Consider the following 18599-nt stretch of genomic DNA (forward strand, 5'->3'; position numbering starts at 1 on the left):
TCTGTGTCTTACAGGACTCTCACACCTGTTGTAGCTGCTGCTGTGCTCAGAGCTTATATTCGTTCTTGTATTTGTTGGCCACTAAGAGTTTTATGTAATTATACAGGGAATTAGCATCAATCTGCGTACTACTTTAAAGATGTAGTATGTACTCATACATACATAGAGTAGTATGTTCAGTGGTTGAACAGTATTTTGAAAACTTTGCTGATTTTGACAGATAGGCTTACTGAGAAAATTTAGGTTGTCTGCAGAGGAGTTAACACAGAAGAGGTCTGAATACTGAAGTTTTACAAGTGTTTATACACAGAACTGAACAGACAGCTTTTTCTATTTACTACAATACTTGATTTCTTAGTCCTCTTTTTTTTTTTTTGAGGGGTCTTTTTTTTTTTTTTTTGGTGTGGTATGTTGTATGGTTATGTATGTATGTTTTTGGTTTTTCTTTTCGCAGTTCCTGCTTCAGTGAATTTATTTCAGTGTGAACCAGTGGCCAAGCAGTCTTCCCTTTTACTGAAGTGGGAATGTCCTCCTGGTAACAATTCTGGCTTCAAAATTAAAATATGTAAGGATACATGGGAAAAAGTAGAATGGACTCCATCCTGCATGGGAGAAGGCTCCGAGGAAACCTTCATAGCATCATCTTTAGATTATTTCAGCACCTATAATGTTACTATTGCAACTCTTTCAAATCATTCTGAAAGCCTTTCAATGCAGAAAACGTGTAATACAAGCATTACTGGTAAGCATTAAGACTTGAGAATAAAATATATTTATAAGATCAAAATATTAACTTTGTGATTGCAGAATACAAAACTTGATATGCAGTCCATTATCAGTCTGCAAATTATGAATGAATGTTATATTCATGGAAAGTCTAATGTGATGCACAATAAATATGCATTATATGAACAGCATCAGTATTACAGCATTTTCTTGTTTGGAAAACTTTCCTATGTCAGTCATTAAGGTGCTGAAAAAATATTTCTGTTTATAGACCCACCTGCTCCAAGCAAACCTCCCTTAGTCAAGGCAGTCAGTCACAGCTCGCTGTCTGTTGAATTCTCAGATTTTGAGTCAGTGAATGGACCATTAAAAGCCTATGCAGTAATGATCACAACAGAAGAACAAGGTAAGACGTTATGATACTATCTTGTAGCTGGTGGAACAACCTACCAGACAGCATTATGTTTTAAACTCTAAATAAGTGTTAAATAGATAGAGATAGATAGTATTTTCAATCACGAGTCAGATCACTTCTTGTTTTCAGAAAGCCACTGTTTTCACTCAGCCTTTTCCAGCCTGACTTATCCTTGTGTGTCTTGGATGTATTGCCACTGTGCTGTTGCCATCTTGATTTGCCAGTGATTTGTGACACCAGATTGTGTAGTATCCTTTTTTCCTTTTTTTTTTTTTTTTCCACACCCCCCTGCCCCCAGTCACCAGAATAATTTTCAGAACTACTAATATAAACAGCTTTGGAATATGGGATGTTTTTGCCCCTCCCTTTTTCAGCTGGAAGATAAAAAAAAAAAAAAGCAGCCAGGGAAAGCTAGAGGGTGGTCTAGCAAACTCGCCTCTTTAAAGCATCAAAACAGAGAAGCGTCTAATTGGTGAATGTCTAGTGATAAACCATAAAATTAAGGAACTTACTTTTGCAGTGGAGATTCTACTTTAACTTCTTGTTTCTGCCCATGCACTGAAGGAATAAAGCAGCTGATGGAGATAGTTTTCCCCAAGTGGGATTTGACATTCATGCTTATCCTTTCTCTTAAGACTGGAAATTCATCTTGCAGCAGTTTGACTGTGGATCTTTCTTCTGTGTTTTTTCCAGACAATATATATGTCCATCCTTCTGGAATGGAAAGTAGGGACCAGACAGGACATAGAACGTATCTCAAATAGTATTTAACACCCATTCCTAGTCAACAGAGTTAATTGCAACATCAGTTGCTTTTAATGTAACCAAACTAGTGCTTCAGAAGAGCTGTCTTGCACCCTGTTCCTGAGCAGTTATAGCTGATGAGAGCTTTGCTGCTGGTGACAGTGAGCCACCAGCTCACTGATGGCTGATCACACCTTGTCTACGGAACTGTAGAAAACTCACTACAGCTTTTCTGCCCTTCAGAGCTCCTGCAAGGCTGCTACTTTTAAAAGGTGAATTGAATACTATATCTGCATTTAAAAGGAGCTTTTAGCTTCATAAAGGCAGTCAGTAGGGAGCAATGTATACAAACTTTAGTCAAATGAGTGAGATTCTCCTTCCTCCTGCAACATGCCGAATGTTTACATCACCTTTACTTTCTCTTGAGTTATAGAATCATAGAATAGTTTGGGTTGGAAGGGACCTTCAAAGGTCATCTAGTCCAACCCCCCCTGCAAGGAGCAGGGACATCTCCAACCAGATCAGGTTGCTCAGAGCCCCATCCAACCTGGCCTTGAATGTTTCCAGGGATTGGTGCATCAACCACCTCTCTGGGCAACCTGTTCCAGTGTTCCACCATCCTCATTGTAAAAATTTTTTTCCTACTATCTAATCTAAATCTACCTCCCTTTATTTAAAAACCATTGCCCCATGTCCTGTCACAACAGGCCCTGCTAGAGAGTTTCTCCCCGTCTTTCTTGTAGGCCCCCTTTAGGTACTGGAAGGCTACAATAAGGTCTCCCCAAAGCCTTCTCTTCTCCAGGCTGAACAGCCTCAACTCTCTCAGCCTGTCTTCATAGGAGACGTGCTTCAGCCCTCTGATCATCTTCATGGCCCTCCTCTAGACCTGCTCCAACAGCTCCATGTCCCTCTTATGTTTGGGGCTCCACAGCTGGATGCAGTACTCCAGGTGGGGTCTCATGAGAGCAGAGTAGAGGGGCAGAATCACCTCCCTTGAGCTTGTTTGTTACCTCTTAGGTCACATGTGCCTCAACTGTATAATCTGCTTCAAGTTTCTAGGGTTCATCTTCTAACAACAGACACTGTGAAGTGACACTGTTCTGCAGCTGGCGTCCTGTTGGTCAATGCAGTAGCCTGTTCTTCTTAGTCTTCTGGAAGAGAAACTGTTCTGTTCACTTTTTGTCCAATGCTTGTCTCTGTCAAGAGAAGACAGACATTAACTCTTTCATTTCTTAGAGTTAGGTGTGAGACTTCTTGTAAGACACAGCAAGGAAATACAGGTCAGAACGAGTTTCGTGCCACCTTGAATGAGGCTTGATGCTGTTTGGGTAGCACAATCTTACCAAATACCAACTGACTTTTTCTACACTGTTTACATTGTACTCTCTACATACATAGTTGATAAGAGTGCATATGTGCCTTTACAGAGAAGCCTCGCTGTATATGGTAGAAGTAAAACCAAAAGCAGATTAAAACAAATAACTTTGATGAGAAGGGAGGTAGTTCAGTAAATTGTACTGCAGTAGAAGAGATTTCTGAGATTGTCTGTAGCACTCAGCCTGTCATGTCAGGCAGTATTTATGGAGTAATGACAACTATGGTTAATGTGACACACTGTATTACCATCTCAGCCACTGTGCCAAAGGATACAAAATCAGGGGATGATGTATACTACATGTGTCCTTGTTTTTTTTCCTGAAGGTTGTGGGTCTCTGAAATCAAAATTGAACAACACATACAAAGATTTCAAGAAGAAGATGACAATCGCCTATGTAACCTATATTATAGATACAGAGCAGGCAAAATCACCTTCTTTCCATTCTCAGAATGGTACCAACATCGTTAATGTAGGCAAGGGAAATACAATGTATGGCTATGAAAATGGACCATTGATTCCACTTCGTTCATACAGGTATTTATCTCAAGCTGCTGTTTGGTTAATTTTGCTGCAGTTGAAATCTAAAAGATCATCTAATGAAAAGTCTACAGATCTTGCTGAAGGCTGTTAAAACCATGTAATGTACCTGTTTGCTTGTTTTCTTTTTCTTACCAACAGGGCAAGTGTTGCAGGTTTCACTAATATAACCTTTACGATGTCCAACACCATTGTGGGGGAAGATAGTTATGTATCATTTTCACCCTGTTCTAATGCAGTTTTGCTACCCCAGGATCCAGGTATAGTTAATGTCAAATATAAGACTGGTGGCTTGGCATGTACACAGTGTTTGTAGGCTCCTTAATTATGGCAAGTTTCATCATAGCAACACACTCGTTGATTTCTCTGTGATGGACTATTTCTTTCTAGCTTTGCAGTGACCTGCTGTGTAAATTCATACCTTGCTAGTTCTGCAGGACACAGTAAAGAAGACGTTTAGTAGAGCAGAGGTTCTCTTGTAGCATGTTGATTGAGTTAGATCATCACCGAAGAGGTAAATCAGTAATGAGTAATACTTTTTCTTTTTTTATCAGGTGTTATTGCTGGAGCCGTTATTGGATGCCTTTTAGCTATCTTGGCTGTAGTTGCTATAGGGGGTTTCATATTCTGGAGAAGGAGAAGGTAATGTGTGTTCATTATTGTATTTGTTGTGATAAGGAACACTGGTACTTCACTTCTGTATCTTTGCCCTAAAAAGGCTTGTCTGTCTGTTTTATACACTTCTGTCATGCTTTAAAATACATTCTATTAAAAATGTTTTTTGTATCTTACAGATTAGAGTTGATGTATCAAACTAGTTACGTGACTTTGTTTAACCCCACAGTTGCAGACTAATGAGTTAAGATTTGTTTTATTTAGCTCTTCTGGATTCATGTATGCTGATGACATAATTCAGTCAGAAGTGAGCAAATATCACAAATTATTGTGCTAAAAGACATATATAATGTATCTTAGATGGTTTTATTTTAAATTATCCATTAATCATGCATTTTAACTCGATGGCCTGTCACATGAAACTTCCATTCTGGAGTTTCCAGAAGCTGATGAGTTGTCTAGGGTTTGAACCAGTATCTCAGTTTCCAATGTTTTCTAAGTAATCTGGGACTTAACAGTCTACAGAGGCTTTCTCCTGCTCCTTGTCACGTGGTACACCCTTTCTAAAGAGTTAGCTGTGGGGCCCTTAATAATTTTTTGTTTTGTTTCTTTGATTAACCACTATTATTTTTACAAGCATGTCCAATAACTGTGGACAATAATGAGAAGAGCTTTCTTTAAAGCTACAGAACGCTTACTTTCATTCAGCTGCCACTTTCAGTACCACTGATGCATCGCTGCTGAACACTGTAGTGTTTCTGGGATCACTAGCAATTCTCCTGAGATGTTAGCTAGCATGATGCAGATGTACTTCTTCCACCGAACTATATGTTTTGTGTTTAGGCGTTATGCTCTGATTCCAACAGAAAGAAACAGTCCCATTGCACCACTTCATCAATGAAGGATGAAGTATTTTATTATTACTCCAGATGATGAAAGGTTTGCTTTAAAAGAAATTGTTCTGAACAGGCCCAGGAAATAGCTGTCGTCAGAAATCTCATATGCATTCTGTTAAATTCTACTGTGAACCTATTGTGTTGTTTTCTTTTGCATTACAGGAAAGACAAAAGAAATACTGAAGTGTCCTTCTCTCCAATTAAGTAAGTCCATATCCTTTCACACATTGTTTTCTGAGCTCCAGCGCAAAACTTACTCTGACCCCTGTTACTTGTTTTCTGTGAGGTTTTGTATAGAATTTTGCAGGATTAATTCCTCATGGAATTTAAAGACTCCAGCCTGCAGACTAAAAATAATTATATTGAATGAGACTTCTAGAGCTGCAACAGGGATTTGAGTGCTTGCTTCATGAATTGCTATTCAACACACAAATGCTCCACCTAGTTTTGAAAAACAGGATGTTTGAATGAAGTGCAGGCTTTCATGCACATTGAGGAAACAATCCAAATTGTTGATAAAGTGCACATAGACCTGAATTTTCCTTGTGTTTCGTGACTACTTTGTGCTAAGCCATTAATTCTGGTAATGTTGAGATTGTAAAAGCTGTCCATGGGAGGGTAACAACAATAAGTCACAGGCAATGCAATTGAATCACATTACTGGTTCTTGCACCAATTTTTGTGCTGATGGAAAGGCATGGCTGAAGCATCCCATGAAGTCCCACCTGTGTAGACTTTGATAGCTGACATAAAATACACCAGGCAATGGGGCGAGTCTGATGGCAGCACAGAAGCGGCTGATTGATGCCTTCTGTGATAATCTTCTCCTGAAGGATGTGCTATCCTTTCCCTGGTTTATCAGATCAGTTAAATGCTATGCTCGATATCCTGTCCCCTGTAAATGCACAGTTTTGTGGCTGCTACTAACAGTCATGCTTTCATTCTTAGATTCACATAGTGAAAAATACAGCTGCATGTGTCTAATCAACCTCTTTTTTTTTTTTCTTCCCCTCTCACCCTCCCCTGAAGAATCAAGAAGTAAGTAATGCCTGCTTCCTAACACAATAACTGAATTCATGGTCTATTTACCTAATACCAGTTACCAATACATGGCTTTTCTCATCATAGATCAAAAATGATTAAAGTGGAGAACTTTGAGTCCTACTTTAAGAAGCAGCAAGCTGACTCCAACTGTGGTTTTGCTGAAGAATATGAGGTACGTGCCCTCAGTGGAGAGAGCTTTATGTCAAATATTTTTGGAAAGGCAAATTAGCTTTCCTGTGGAGCATACGTGAGGCTTACTGAAGGGGAAGAGAAGGAACCTTTAATATAGAGATTATTAAGCCACATATATAGCCTTTCCTTCCCTGATTCAGCTCCAAATTTAGTTGAAGTGTATGATAAATCCTTCACATCCTGAACCGTGTGAGCTTATAGCATGGCCTCCTGCTCAGAGCTCTCTCCACAGCTGGGATGTCCAGAGTCCTTGCCCTAGCTGCACTACAGAGGTAGCCTAGGGAAAGCTGTTTTACTTCTTTGCACTTATACGTAGGTGTGATTTGTGAATGACACCTGTGAATAGCTCAAAGGAGCAGTCAGATGAAAGAGCTATTATTATTTCCTTAACTGTTTCTCTATGAAATGTGCTAAAGCTCAATTGTTACAAGGTAGAAAAGACAGAAATTCAAGTGTCAGTAAGGATTCAGTGTTGTCATGTCTGCTGTTCAGAATCTGTTTTTTTAATCTGCTTGAACCTATTAATTGACTTTCTCCTTCTTTCCAGATCAAGTTCTGTCCCTTTTATTGTACTTTGCAGGCTGGTGCTCTGCCTTACCTTCCTCTCAGATTTTGCTTCCTTCAGTTGTTTTTTGATGTAATTGCTCCCTTTCTCCCTGTAATGTCTGCGGAGCTTATGCTTAGTAGTTCACTGCCTTGGGGTCAGAATGAGTGTGCAGTTGATATCAGTGTCTTGTATTTCTACAAAACTATTTCTGAGCTTTTAAAGCCCATCTCTGGTTTTTAAACACACTACTATTCCTACATTCTGTATTAATCCCTTCTCTAGAAGGTTTGCCACTGTCACCCTCTCACTCTGTAAAAAGCTGATTTTTATCATCACTTATTACTTCCTTTCTTTAACGTCGCTAAATTACTCCCTTTCTTGGACTTGAACTCAGATGTCAGTAACATATCTCTTCCTAAAATAGGCAATTCTGAAAGTTCCCTTTGAGGGTTGCTGCAAGTGATGCTCTGTCTCCCATGTTCGTGGAGTTGATAAACTCGTTCCTCTACAGCAGTTCAAAGAATTGAACAAGGAACCTACTTAATAAATGTGAATGGTAATAGGCTCTATTTGCCTATTTCAAAAGAGAAAAAAAAAAAAAAAGTCAAGCATTTCATTCTGTGTTCTGCTGATGGTAAAACAGTGGAAAATGAAAGCAGAAAAAAGAGTTGGGGATTAAGATTTAGGATACATCAGTGGCAAGGACTTTAAGGTTGAAATTATTTATTTATTTTATATGTTGTTACTTATATAGCTGGGTTGTTCAGTCTGGAGAATAGAAGACTCCACGGGGACCTTATAGTGGCTTTCTAGTACGTAAAGGGGCCTACAAGAAAACTGGGGAGGGCTGGAGCACCTTTCCTATGAAAACAAGCTGAGAGAGTTGGGGCTGTTCAGCCTGGAGAAGAGAAGGCTCCAGGGAGACGTGATAGTGGTCTTCCAGTACCTAAAGGGGGCCTACAAGAGAGATGGGGAGAGGCTGTTCAGTAGGGCCTGTTGTGATAGGCCGAGGGGTAATGGTCTCAAAATAAAGGGAGGTAGATTTAGATTAGATATTAGGAAAAAATTTTTTACAATGAGGATGGTGGAACACTGGAACAGGTTGCCCAGAGAGGTGGTGGATGCCCCATCCCTGGAAACGTTCAAGGCCATGTTGGATGAGGCTTTGAGCAACCTGATCTAGTTGGGGATGTCCCTGCTCCTTGCAGGATGGTTGGACTAGATGACCTTTGAAGGTCCCTTCCAACCCAAACCATTCTATAATACTGTTACTTTTGACAAAGGTATGTAGTGATAGGACAAGGTGTAACGGCTTTAAACTGAAAGAGGATAGATTTAGATTAGATACAAGGAAGAAATTCTTCACTATGATGGTAGTGAGGCACTGGAACAGGTTGCCCAGAGAGGTGGTGGATGTGCCCCATCCCTGGAAACATTCAAGGCCAGGCTGGACGGGGCTCTGAGCAACCTGATCTGGTTGGAGATGTCCCTGGCCCTGGCAGGGGGGTTGGAACTTACGTGATCTTTAAGGTCCCTTCCAGCCCAAACCATTCTATGTTTCTATGATTATTCCAGTTTAACATGCGTACTTTTATAGCAAGTGCCAAGAGTGTTTGGAGTATTTGTCTCTTTCAGTCATGTGTTTCTGTGTGATTCTTAAACCAGGATCAGGTGCTCATGAATCCTTCTTTTATTGTAGGAACTCAAGTCTGCTGGTGTCCATCAGCCCAAATTTGCAGCTGAACTTGCTGAGAACAGGGTAAAAAATAGATACAACAATGTCTTACCATGTGAGTTACTCTCTTAGGTTTTGCATTTTCTACTGGTTGAGTTTTTAGGTGAAAAACCTTGGGTTTGGCTAATCTGGCTTTAATAGTACCGAGAGGTTTCAAAGAAGGAATTAATGTCATCAGTTTCCAAATAAATGAATTTGGGCTGCTGCTTTCCCAGAATCGCTGTATAAGCAGACGTAAAGAGCTTTCCCTCAAGACTGTTCCCTAAAATTCCCAAACTTGCCCTCAGAAAACTCCTGAAGGATCTTTCCCTTAATTTAATAATTTTCATTTTCCATTTGTGAGAAGCTTGCAGTCCAGATTGAAAAAATAACAGGTTAACGGTTGACTGCGGACAGACAAATGTGCAGAGCTCTGAGAAATCATAGGGTCTTAAGACCCTGCTGGCCAGCTTTGCAGATGAGCTAAGAGCCTAAACCCTGCTAAGATGTCTGCGGGCAATGTAGCAGAGTGTAAGAAGGAACTGGAAAGCGAACAGTGAAGGGTACCTTGGGATGCTTTGGAGGAAAAAAATCAGCTGCAGTGGCAGCAAGAGAAAATACCTATTTTTCTCTAGTGATTATAACTAGTAAGTCTTGTGTGGGACTACAAATATACAAATATGCAAAATCAAACCACGTTTAAAAAAAAAAACAAACAACTATGAGTATTGTGGTTTTTTCTATCTGGCCACTCATTTTTCTGAAGACTTTCATTATAAAAATTCTAAACTACTGCCATTTATGATTCCTAAAGTTATATTTGTATTCTTAAAAATGAAAATTGTTTGAAAACACCTTTTGTTTAGAAATTATGCATTAGATAAGCAGTATTTTGCTGAAAGGTTCTAGTTCTAAAATTCGTAACTTTCTTTTCCTTTATTCTTTCTGCAGATGATATTTCTCGTGTCAAACTTTCAGATCAAAGCTCTGCAAATGATGATTATATTAATGCAAACTACATGCCTGTAAGTTGCTTCACTAGTTGAAATTAAATATAATGTGTATTTTTATGATGTAGGCTTAACAGATAATAATGATATTTAAAATTGGCTTTTTATGTCTCATTGGTGCAAGTATGTGTGCATGTATATTTTGGGTTTTTATTCTTCTTAGGGCTATAACTCCAAGAAGGAATTCATTGCTGCACAGGGTCCTTTACCCAATACTATAGAAGACTTCTGGCGCATGATTTGGGAAAAGAATATCTACTCTATTGTTATGTTGACAAAATGTGTCGAACAAGCTCGGGTATGTTTTTATTAAAACTGAACTGTCTATTGAAGATGACTGGATCTGTTCTAATTTTGTTGTTACCCTAGTAGGTTGGAGACCAACTACTTTAACAGCCATCCACTTACTGGAAGACTGTTTTCTAAATTAAATAAGCCAATTTTTTTTTCTTTTTCCCATTTTTTTAATATCTGCTGATTACCAGAATAGATTGTCTCAGAAGGGTTGTGGCTGTCCTTAAGGGTGGGTGGTTATCCCTAAAGAATGATTTTTAGTAGAGCTTCTCCTGCTTTGAGGTAGGCCATTGGGAAGGGTGATGTGGTTTCTAGCCCTGCTTCAGGTGGCATGTTATTTAAAACGAAGTCAGTTGCTTTGTTGTTGTATGTAACATGTCCAACCTTGTAACTCTCTTATTAGACAAAATGTGAGCAATACTGGCCAGACAAACAATCCAAGAGCTATGGTGACATTATTGTGACAATGGTCTCAGAGATTGTCCTTCCAGAATGGACAATAAGGGACTTCACTGTAGTAAAGGTGAGTACCCCCACAGTTAGTTGGGTACAAATATCTGTAGAAGTGGTTTATTGTATCACTGACTTCAGATGTCAAGCAGCACTAGAGTGACAGAATATAATTATTTCACTAAAACTTAATCAAATTCAAAGTTATCTGAGGGAAAAGGATAAAGTGGTTTATTTTAATTTGAGGCTTTGAATGTATAGGTCTGCTTTCTGCCTGAAGTCTTATCTAAAATTTTTCATGCTACTTACTGACAATAAGATTCCTGTGATATTTATGTGTATGCATTTGTTCATAATCCCTGGCTTCTCACAACAGTGTTTCAGTAACACATCCCGAGGTGGGAATGAGTTGTCAGTAAGACCCTCCCTGTGGCAGAAATGGATCTACCAGCAAAATCCAGCCTACTAATGGGAGCTGGGATTGGGCAATCAGTGATCCTGCAGCTCATAGTTCCCTGACACTTGCGCCAAAACTCGTGCTTATGCAGGTGATAGTAATATCTGCTAGAGTGAACGATTCGCCCTGACTCTGTTAGCAAATGTAGTGCAGCAGAGATGATCTTGGAGTAAAGTGAAAAGCAAAAGGCACATGGAAAATAAGGAGGTGATTGGTGACAGCCAACACGGCTTCATTAAGGGCAGATCGTGCCTGACCAATTTGGTGGCCTTCTGTGATGGGGTTACAGCATTGGTGGACAAGGGACAAGCAACGGACATCATCTACCTGGACTTGTCCAAGGCATTTGACACTGTCCCGCACGGCATCCTTCTCTCTAAACTGGAGAGACATGGGTTTGATGGACGGACCACTCGGTGGATAAGGAATATGCTGGGTGGTTGCATCCAGAGAGTAGTGGTCAACACCTCAATCTCCAAGTGGAGACTGGTGACAAGTGGTGTTCCTCACGGGTCAGTACTGGAACCGGTGCTGTTCGACATCTTTGTTGGTGACATGGACCGTGGGATAGAGTGCACCCTCAGCAAGTGTGCTGACAACACCAAGCTGAGCGGTGCAGTTGACATGCTGGAGGGAAGGGATGCCATCCAGAGGGACCTTGACAGATTGGAGAGGTGGGCCTGTGCACGTGGGTCGGAGCAATCCCAAACATGGATACAGGCTGGGCAGAGAATGGATTGAGAGCAGGCCTGAGGAGACTTGGGGGTACTGGTGAACAAGAAGCTCAACATGAGCCAGCAATGTGCACTTGCAGCCCAGAAAGCCAACTGCATCCTGGGCTGCATCAAGAGGAGTGTGGCCAGCAGGCTGAGGGAGGTGATTCTGCCCTGGTGAGACCCCACCTGGAGTACTGCATCCAGCTCTGAAGCCCCCAACATAAGAAGGACGTGGACCTGTTGGAGCAGGTCCAGAAGAGGGCCATGAAGATGATCAGAGGGCTGGAGCACCTCTCCTATGAGGACAGGCTGAGAGAGCTGGGGCTCTTCAGCCTGGAGAAGAGGAGGCTCTGGGGACACCTTATTGTAGCCTTCCAGTACCTCAAAGGGGCCTACAAGAAAGATGGGGAGAGGCTGTTCAGTAGGGCCTGTCGCAATAGGATGAGGTGTAATGGTTTTAAAATAGAGGGAGGCTGATTCAGACTGGACATAAAGAAGACATTTTTACAATGAGCGTGGTAGAACACTGGCACAGGTTGCCCAGAGAGGTGGTGGATGCCCCATCCCTGGAAACGTTCAAGGCCAGGTTGGATGGGGCTCTGAGCAGCCTGATCTGGTTGGAGATGTCCCTCCTCCTTGCAGGGGTGTTGGACTAGATGACCTTTGAAGGTCCCTTCCAACCCAAACTATTCTATGATTCTAAAAGGAAATTACTTCAAAATATTCTCTACCAGAGTAGAAGGAAGAGGGAAACTGAAATATCATTGATCAAATCACTGCACAGTTTGTAACAGGCGTCTTTCATGAAGCTGAGCTTTGCCCAGTGCATATGGCAAGAAGCCCTACTGTTGCTCCTCTGATGCCTGTTTTTAATGTGTGTTCCTTCAGCCCAACACACCAGAGAGCCACACAGTGCGCCAGTTCCATTTCACCTCCTGGCCAGATCACGGAGTGCCGGAAACCACAGACCTTCTCATCAACTTTAGACACCTCGTTCATGAGTACAACAGTCAAAATCCCATCGACTCTCCTACTCTGGTGCACTGCAGGTAAGAAGAATGTGTTTGTGTAAGGCACACTTTTGTCTTTTGGCTTTTTTAAGAACAATTATTTTTCTATGTGATTTTAAAAAGTTTTAAAAGTTGTAAAAAATAAGTCTCCTTGCTTATGGGCAGAGGCTATTCACTGTGTTGCCTCCTGCTTCAGAAACGTAGCAATGCTATGTAAGCAGCAAAATACATGATAAAAAATTTCACTAGAACAGACTGTTTCTCTTAGCTGGGAGGACTTAGCTAAAAAAGTTGGCTTTTCAAGTGCTTTTATATGTCATCTTGTGCAAGTGCAAGGCTGGGAAGCCCAGAAGCGTGTCCTCCCTCCCTCTTGGTGACGGTAAGAACCACCCTTCTGAGCTGCAGAAACCTGTAATACCTGTGCCATGAAATAATAGAACGCATCTTAGGGGCTTCACTGGCTTTTTATCAGGCCACTGGTGAGCAGGTGGTTGAGAGAAAGCAGTAAATAGCTTCCCCATGTCATCGCAGTGCTGGTGTCGGGAGGACGGGGACGTTCATTGCCATCGACCGCCTGATTCAGCAGATAGAAATGGAGAATACCGTGGATGTGTACGGAGTGGTATATGATCTTCGCATGCACCGACCCTTAATGGTGCAAACTGAGGTAAGGCTGTCCTTCATCCAGCAGCATGTTTTTCAGATGTGCGTAATAATCTGGGAAAGGTGGACTCAAGATGTAGCTCAGAGTTACAGGAAGATGAGACGTTAAGGAGCAGTCTGAAATTGCTCTTTATTTAACTTCCCTCCTTCCTGCCTCACCTCTTCCCACAACAGTAGTTGCAGCCAGGGTTGGTAGTACATCCAAGCAATCTCTTTACAGAGTACTTTTTAGGACTGGCATTTGCAGCTGGAAAGAATAAAATCCTGAAAAAGTTGGGGGTTTTTTGGGGTTTTTTTTTTTTGTGGTTTTTTTTTTGTTTGTTTGGTTGTTTTTTTTTGTTTTTTTTGTTTGGCAGCTTGCTTTACCCATGTAAAACCCTTTATATCTGTGAGCCAGAATTATCTTGAGTCAAGTAGTCTCGGTGTGCATCTTTTCTTTTGTGTTCTGCAGGAACACACGTATTCCTGCTGAAATGATCTCTTTGATCTGAAAAGGTGTGTGGATTAACTCAAGGTGATTTGGAAAAGGCTGTAAAATCTGCATCATTAAACTATTTTAAGAGGATGTTAGGCATGACAGTAAATTTGATCCTAGTTTTTTATTGGGAGTTGATCAGATGACATCATGAGGGCCTTTCCAGCCCTGTTTTCTATGAACAATACATATAACTGCTAAAAAATACTCTGTGAAAACATTCAGTGCAGTGCAAAAAGCAGACCCTATATTCAGGAGCAGAATTACTTCCAAAATCAGGTATTTTGTGGAAATATATTAATCTTCTTTTTCTTTTTCTCCCATCAGGACCAGTACATCTTCCTAAACCAGTGTGTTATGGATATTATTAAATCCCAGAAAGACAAGAAAACCGATCTTATTTACCAAAACGTGACAGCAATGGCAATCTATGAAAATTTCACACCTGGGCCAGGCTTTGGGAAGGCCAATGGCTACCACACATAGCCTGGAAGGAAGGCAGTGTCTCCAGGAGGTGTTACTTGCGCATAGGAAAGGGAGATGTCCTACTTGTGTTTTCTGGGATTGTGTGCAGTGACTCATGTCTGGCTTCTCCAGTTCTGTCTGCATTCGAAGATGTGGTCTGCAGGAGGAAAAACACAATGCTGGCAGGAGCCACAAATTGATATTAAAAAAAAAAAAAAACCAACAACCAAGCAGAACTATTTAAAGTTAACGAGGAATCCTGCTTTTTCTTGGTAATTTAACAGTACTGATAGGTGAAATAGCATTTGCAGTATGAACGGTGAACTAGAATTTAAATATTAAAATAATAACACAAGCCTTTATTACAATTTTATATGATTTCATTTACAGACACCAGACTTCTGGGCTGTTTTAATATATTTAATTTTAAGTTTCAGGAACATATTTTATCTACTGTATCTGGTTACTTAGCTAATAGGTATGTGCCTCTGATTTTTTTTTTTTTCTGTGTTCCTTTTTATTTAAAAAAGGAGCACAAACAGCTCCTTCAAATGGACATTTATACTTGGAAATTGTGCCTTTTCTAGTTGCTACTCTAGAAAAAAAAACAGCAGAGATTCTATTTTTCTACTGAAACTCTTAATGAGAACACAGATTTTTAAATAAGGCTTACGTCAAACTGAACTGTAGTTGCACTGTTGGCAGGACTCTCCAGAAGTTTGGAGGTGAGCTTTGTTTTTGCATTTCACCACAAATATCCCCTGCCTTAACGTTTCGGTGCCTCTGCTAGAGGAAGAGGAGTGTGGTCTGTCACTCCGAGCTTTAACTGTAGTAAAAAACCTGAGCAAGTGAATATGTGAATGTGTGTGCGGGGTTGTGTGTGGGTGTGTATGAAGGACAGAACAGCTCCGCCCTGTTCCTGGCTGATATTCCTGTTTTTATACAATTTATAATGATTTATTTAAAGGTGCAATATATGATTTACTGAATAATGATCACTCTATTCTAATAGAGTTTTACTCAGGTTGGTGTCTTTTTATCATTGTTGATGTTTTTCCTCAAATATATAAATCTGTGAAAGTGTTGAACTAAGGTTCCAAGTGTCCAAGCACTCCCAAACAAATTGACTGGCTTTACTGTTTCTACCAAAACAAATTGCACAAAACTCTGCTGTAAAGACCAATTTCTTGGTTGTTTTAGCCATTCAAAACTGAGACACATCTTACCTGCCTGCATCTCATTGATCTGATGTAATTGTGTATAATTACTTGCAATACACTGCTGCTGTTGTTTTAACTGGTCCTTTGAAAAACGGAACAAACAAGCAGGAAACCCCTAGTTGCTGATTTCACAAGTCAGGGATTAGATTGGATTTATTTTGCTGGTACATAACTGTTAGACTTATGAAGGCATTACCAATGAAGGACTTCTTAAGTAGCTTGGGGGGGAGGGGGGTGTTTTTTGGTCTTCGGATCATTGCACTGGTTGCATTGCAGAGGAATATGAAGTTTATGAATAATGCTATAGAATAGCTATAAAGTGGTTAAAATCTTATGAAGGTTTAATAACCAGAGTCCCTGGAATTCTGCTGCTTTTTTTTTTTTGTTGTTTGTTTGTTTGTTTGTTTTAGCCAGAGTTGTCAGAAAAAGCTACAGATACTAGGAGTATATGTGGCATTACAGTGGAACTTGGCAACCTTGCAGAATCCACTGTCAGCTGAAGGAAAACATAGGAATTCCTGGTGCACAGCTGTAACTGTACAGATATCCAGAAGAATTTTTTACAACCTGGTTTGAAATTGTGGTGTGCTGTATGAGCAAAACTGGAGGACAAACCACAGTGTGCTTCAGCTTCTTTTTTTTTTTTTTTTTTTTTTTTTTTTGGTAGCAGCTACTTGTGCGTTCTTGAAAATATTTTCTCTCCTTCTCTGAAATACTTAAAAAAATATATAATTTAGAAAAAGAAAACATTAGTGATCCTTCCCAATTCCATCCAAACTGGCAGTCCACATAGGGGATCACTCACCCAGCGTTCTTCCTAAGCTGCTGTCAGATGACAAGGATAAACCACTTGGACCAAACAGAGCCATTCCAAAGGAACTGGGAGGGAGGAAAGCCTGCCTCTTACAGTCACGTTTGGTTTTTTGTTTTTTTTTTTCTCTCAATCTTTTCATTACTGCACATCTGTGCAGAGCACAGAGCCAGTATTCATTCTTCCAGGTCTCGTAAAAACTTGCTGCCCTAGTGTGGCGAATGCTCTCTTGCTTCTGAAGGCCCACATTTTGTATAGCACAGAAGGACATGAATCTTCTATGCCAGATCATGTGTTTGCATTTTATTGCAGCAGCACATCAGAAAACTCGCTAGAATGGTATGTGTTTCTGCGTAACCACTGCCAAGATACTCTTACAGAAAACAAATGTATCTGTCCCATTGTTTTGTTGTTGGAAGCAGGTGCCAAATTCTCACTTGTGTCATTATCTAATTGAGTATCCATTTCCAGTACAACTGTATGCATGTGTTTTCCCAAAACTGACTCATTGTGAGAAGAGACTGAAGTCTGAAGTAAATGACTTGCTGATCCCAGGTATAGGTGGAAAAACTTGGTGAGGCTTAAAATGTTGTAAGCCTGAGTTTGGCCATGGTGGTGGTGTGAGTAAGCAGGACGTGCCTCATAGGAGGGAGGAGGATTCCAGGTAACGCTCTACTACCTTGTGGATCTGTCTTGGTCAAGACGACTTGAATTCCTGCAAATAACTTTTCCCTGCCTTCTGATGTTCTCTCTGTTACAATTGCAGAGATCTGTCTCTTTGGTCAGTGTTTTCGCTCGTTGTTGCTTATCTAGGCTGAAAGCTCCACTGTGTGGCAATTGCATCTCCTGCATTTCTGTTGTACTCTTTTTCCCATTTGGGGCCTGCTTAAGAAGGGAAAAGTTGACGTGTTTCAAATAAGTGACTGTTGAATATCTTGAAATGTTGTACAAATTTTATTGTTTTCATATTTGTTGTACAGGAAATTTCAGCACATGTCTATAATGTTTTTAATAGTTTGATTTGTTTTTAAAGATATAAAAATAACAATTAAAAAGCATCATCCTAGAGCACTTTCTGTCTTGTTTCTTTTCTTGGGAGTTTTCTTTTCAGTTCCTTTTGAATAAAATTAATTTGCCAAAATACCCACTCATTTAGAAGGCCTTTGGAATGGATAAGGAAAGTGGGCTCCCATCCCCTTGGGTGACACTTGAGTCAGATTTGCATTACAGTCTCTGGGGCTCCCTGTGCGGGTGTTCATCTGTCACTGAGACTTGCCTGGCAGGACCAGGGCCTGATGCTCATGTGTCCTGGCAGTTAGTGGTTTCTCTAAAGGAAGAACAGTTAAAGGAGCAATCCCTTCATCCCAATGTCAATCAAAATATTTCCACTCACTGAAATAGCCCTGGAGGAGGACCAGTGTCTCTAGGACTCATCTATTTCCAGGAAAACAAGAGTGAGGTCTTCATCCCTTGAAGGGGATGTTCTGTTGTTAGGGAGCGGTGACAGAAGGGGGTGCAGAAATAGCTTTGTAATGTTACAGCTGGCTTCTTGACTACAGATTACCTGACTGTAGATGCATATAAAACTACCTCAGTTAAGTTCCTTTCTTTCTAAAATTCTTCATTTCTGTTCCTGGTTGCCATCTGAATCACTCCCAATGAGGATCACATGCCTGGAGAGCGATACTGGAACTCAGCAGCTCTCCAGTTCCTCATGGGGTGCTGACACTTACTGTAGAATCTTGTGATCCTCCATGGTAACTCTGCTGCATTTTCTGAAACAACTGCATGGTGAGATGGTAAGAGCAAAGCGTGATTGTCTCATTATCTTCCGGTGGGAGCTTGTGCCAGCCACATGATGGTTGTCTGAATGCTTTTGGTGAGACGCATGCTGCAGAAGAGAATCTGTGATAATGAACCTCCCAGTGCAGGACCTGCAGTAGGGACAACCTCAGGGACACTTTTAGGGAGCAAAATTCCTCACTCCCTGTCCCTCCCCCCTTAAATCACATTGGTTTATTTGAAATACTAGAAATTCAGTAGAGCCAACTGTTCTGGCTGTCGTTTGGAGTGTTAGTCTGTTCGGGTGGGTACAGTTGAACCCATGTATCTGGAAATCACATTCTGTACCTGCTCTTGCCATTTACTGGTTTTACTGCCTTTAAGGCTGAAATGGTGGAGGTCAGAAAGGAGAAATACTGCCCTTGCATGCCCTTCCTG

The 18599-nt window shown here is 40.7% G+C and overlaps 1 protein-coding gene across 1 annotated transcript in view; it reads left to right on the plus strand.

Moving 5' to 3' along the window:
- The window catches only part of PTPRJ (protein tyrosine phosphatase receptor type J), a 77608-nt gene extending 60158 nt beyond the window's left edge, over positions 1-17450 (plus strand). Inside the window, exons 10-23 of the mRNA XM_086749569.1 lie at positions 455-742; positions 998-1132; positions 3587-3797; positions 3942-4060; positions 4355-4442; positions 5474-5515; positions 6440-6527; positions 8794-8884; positions 9760-9833; positions 9982-10116; positions 10516-10635; positions 12624-12784; positions 13277-13412; positions 14211-17450. Coding sequence (XP_086605695.1) covers positions 455-742; positions 998-1132; positions 3587-3797; positions 3942-4060; positions 4355-4442; positions 5474-5515; positions 6440-6527; positions 8794-8884; positions 9760-9833; positions 9982-10116; positions 10516-10635; positions 12624-12784; positions 13277-13412; positions 14211-14369 — 1847 coding nt within the window. The 3' untranslated portion in view covers positions 14370-17450. The remainder of the gene's footprint in view (positions 1-454; positions 743-997; positions 1133-3586; positions 3798-3941; positions 4061-4354; positions 4443-5473; positions 5516-6439; positions 6528-8793; positions 8885-9759; positions 9834-9981; positions 10117-10515; positions 10636-12623; positions 12785-13276; positions 13413-14210) is intronic.
- The last annotated feature ends 1149 nt before the right edge of the window (positions 17451-18599 follow it).

Source organism: Chlamydotis macqueenii, chromosome 5 (assembly GCF_036417535.1).
Source record: "Chlamydotis macqueenii isolate bChlMac1 chromosome 5, bChlMac1.mat, whole genome shotgun sequence".
In the NCBI taxonomy this organism is placed as follows: domain Eukaryota; kingdom Metazoa; phylum Chordata; class Aves; order Otidiformes; family Otididae; genus Chlamydotis; species Chlamydotis macqueenii.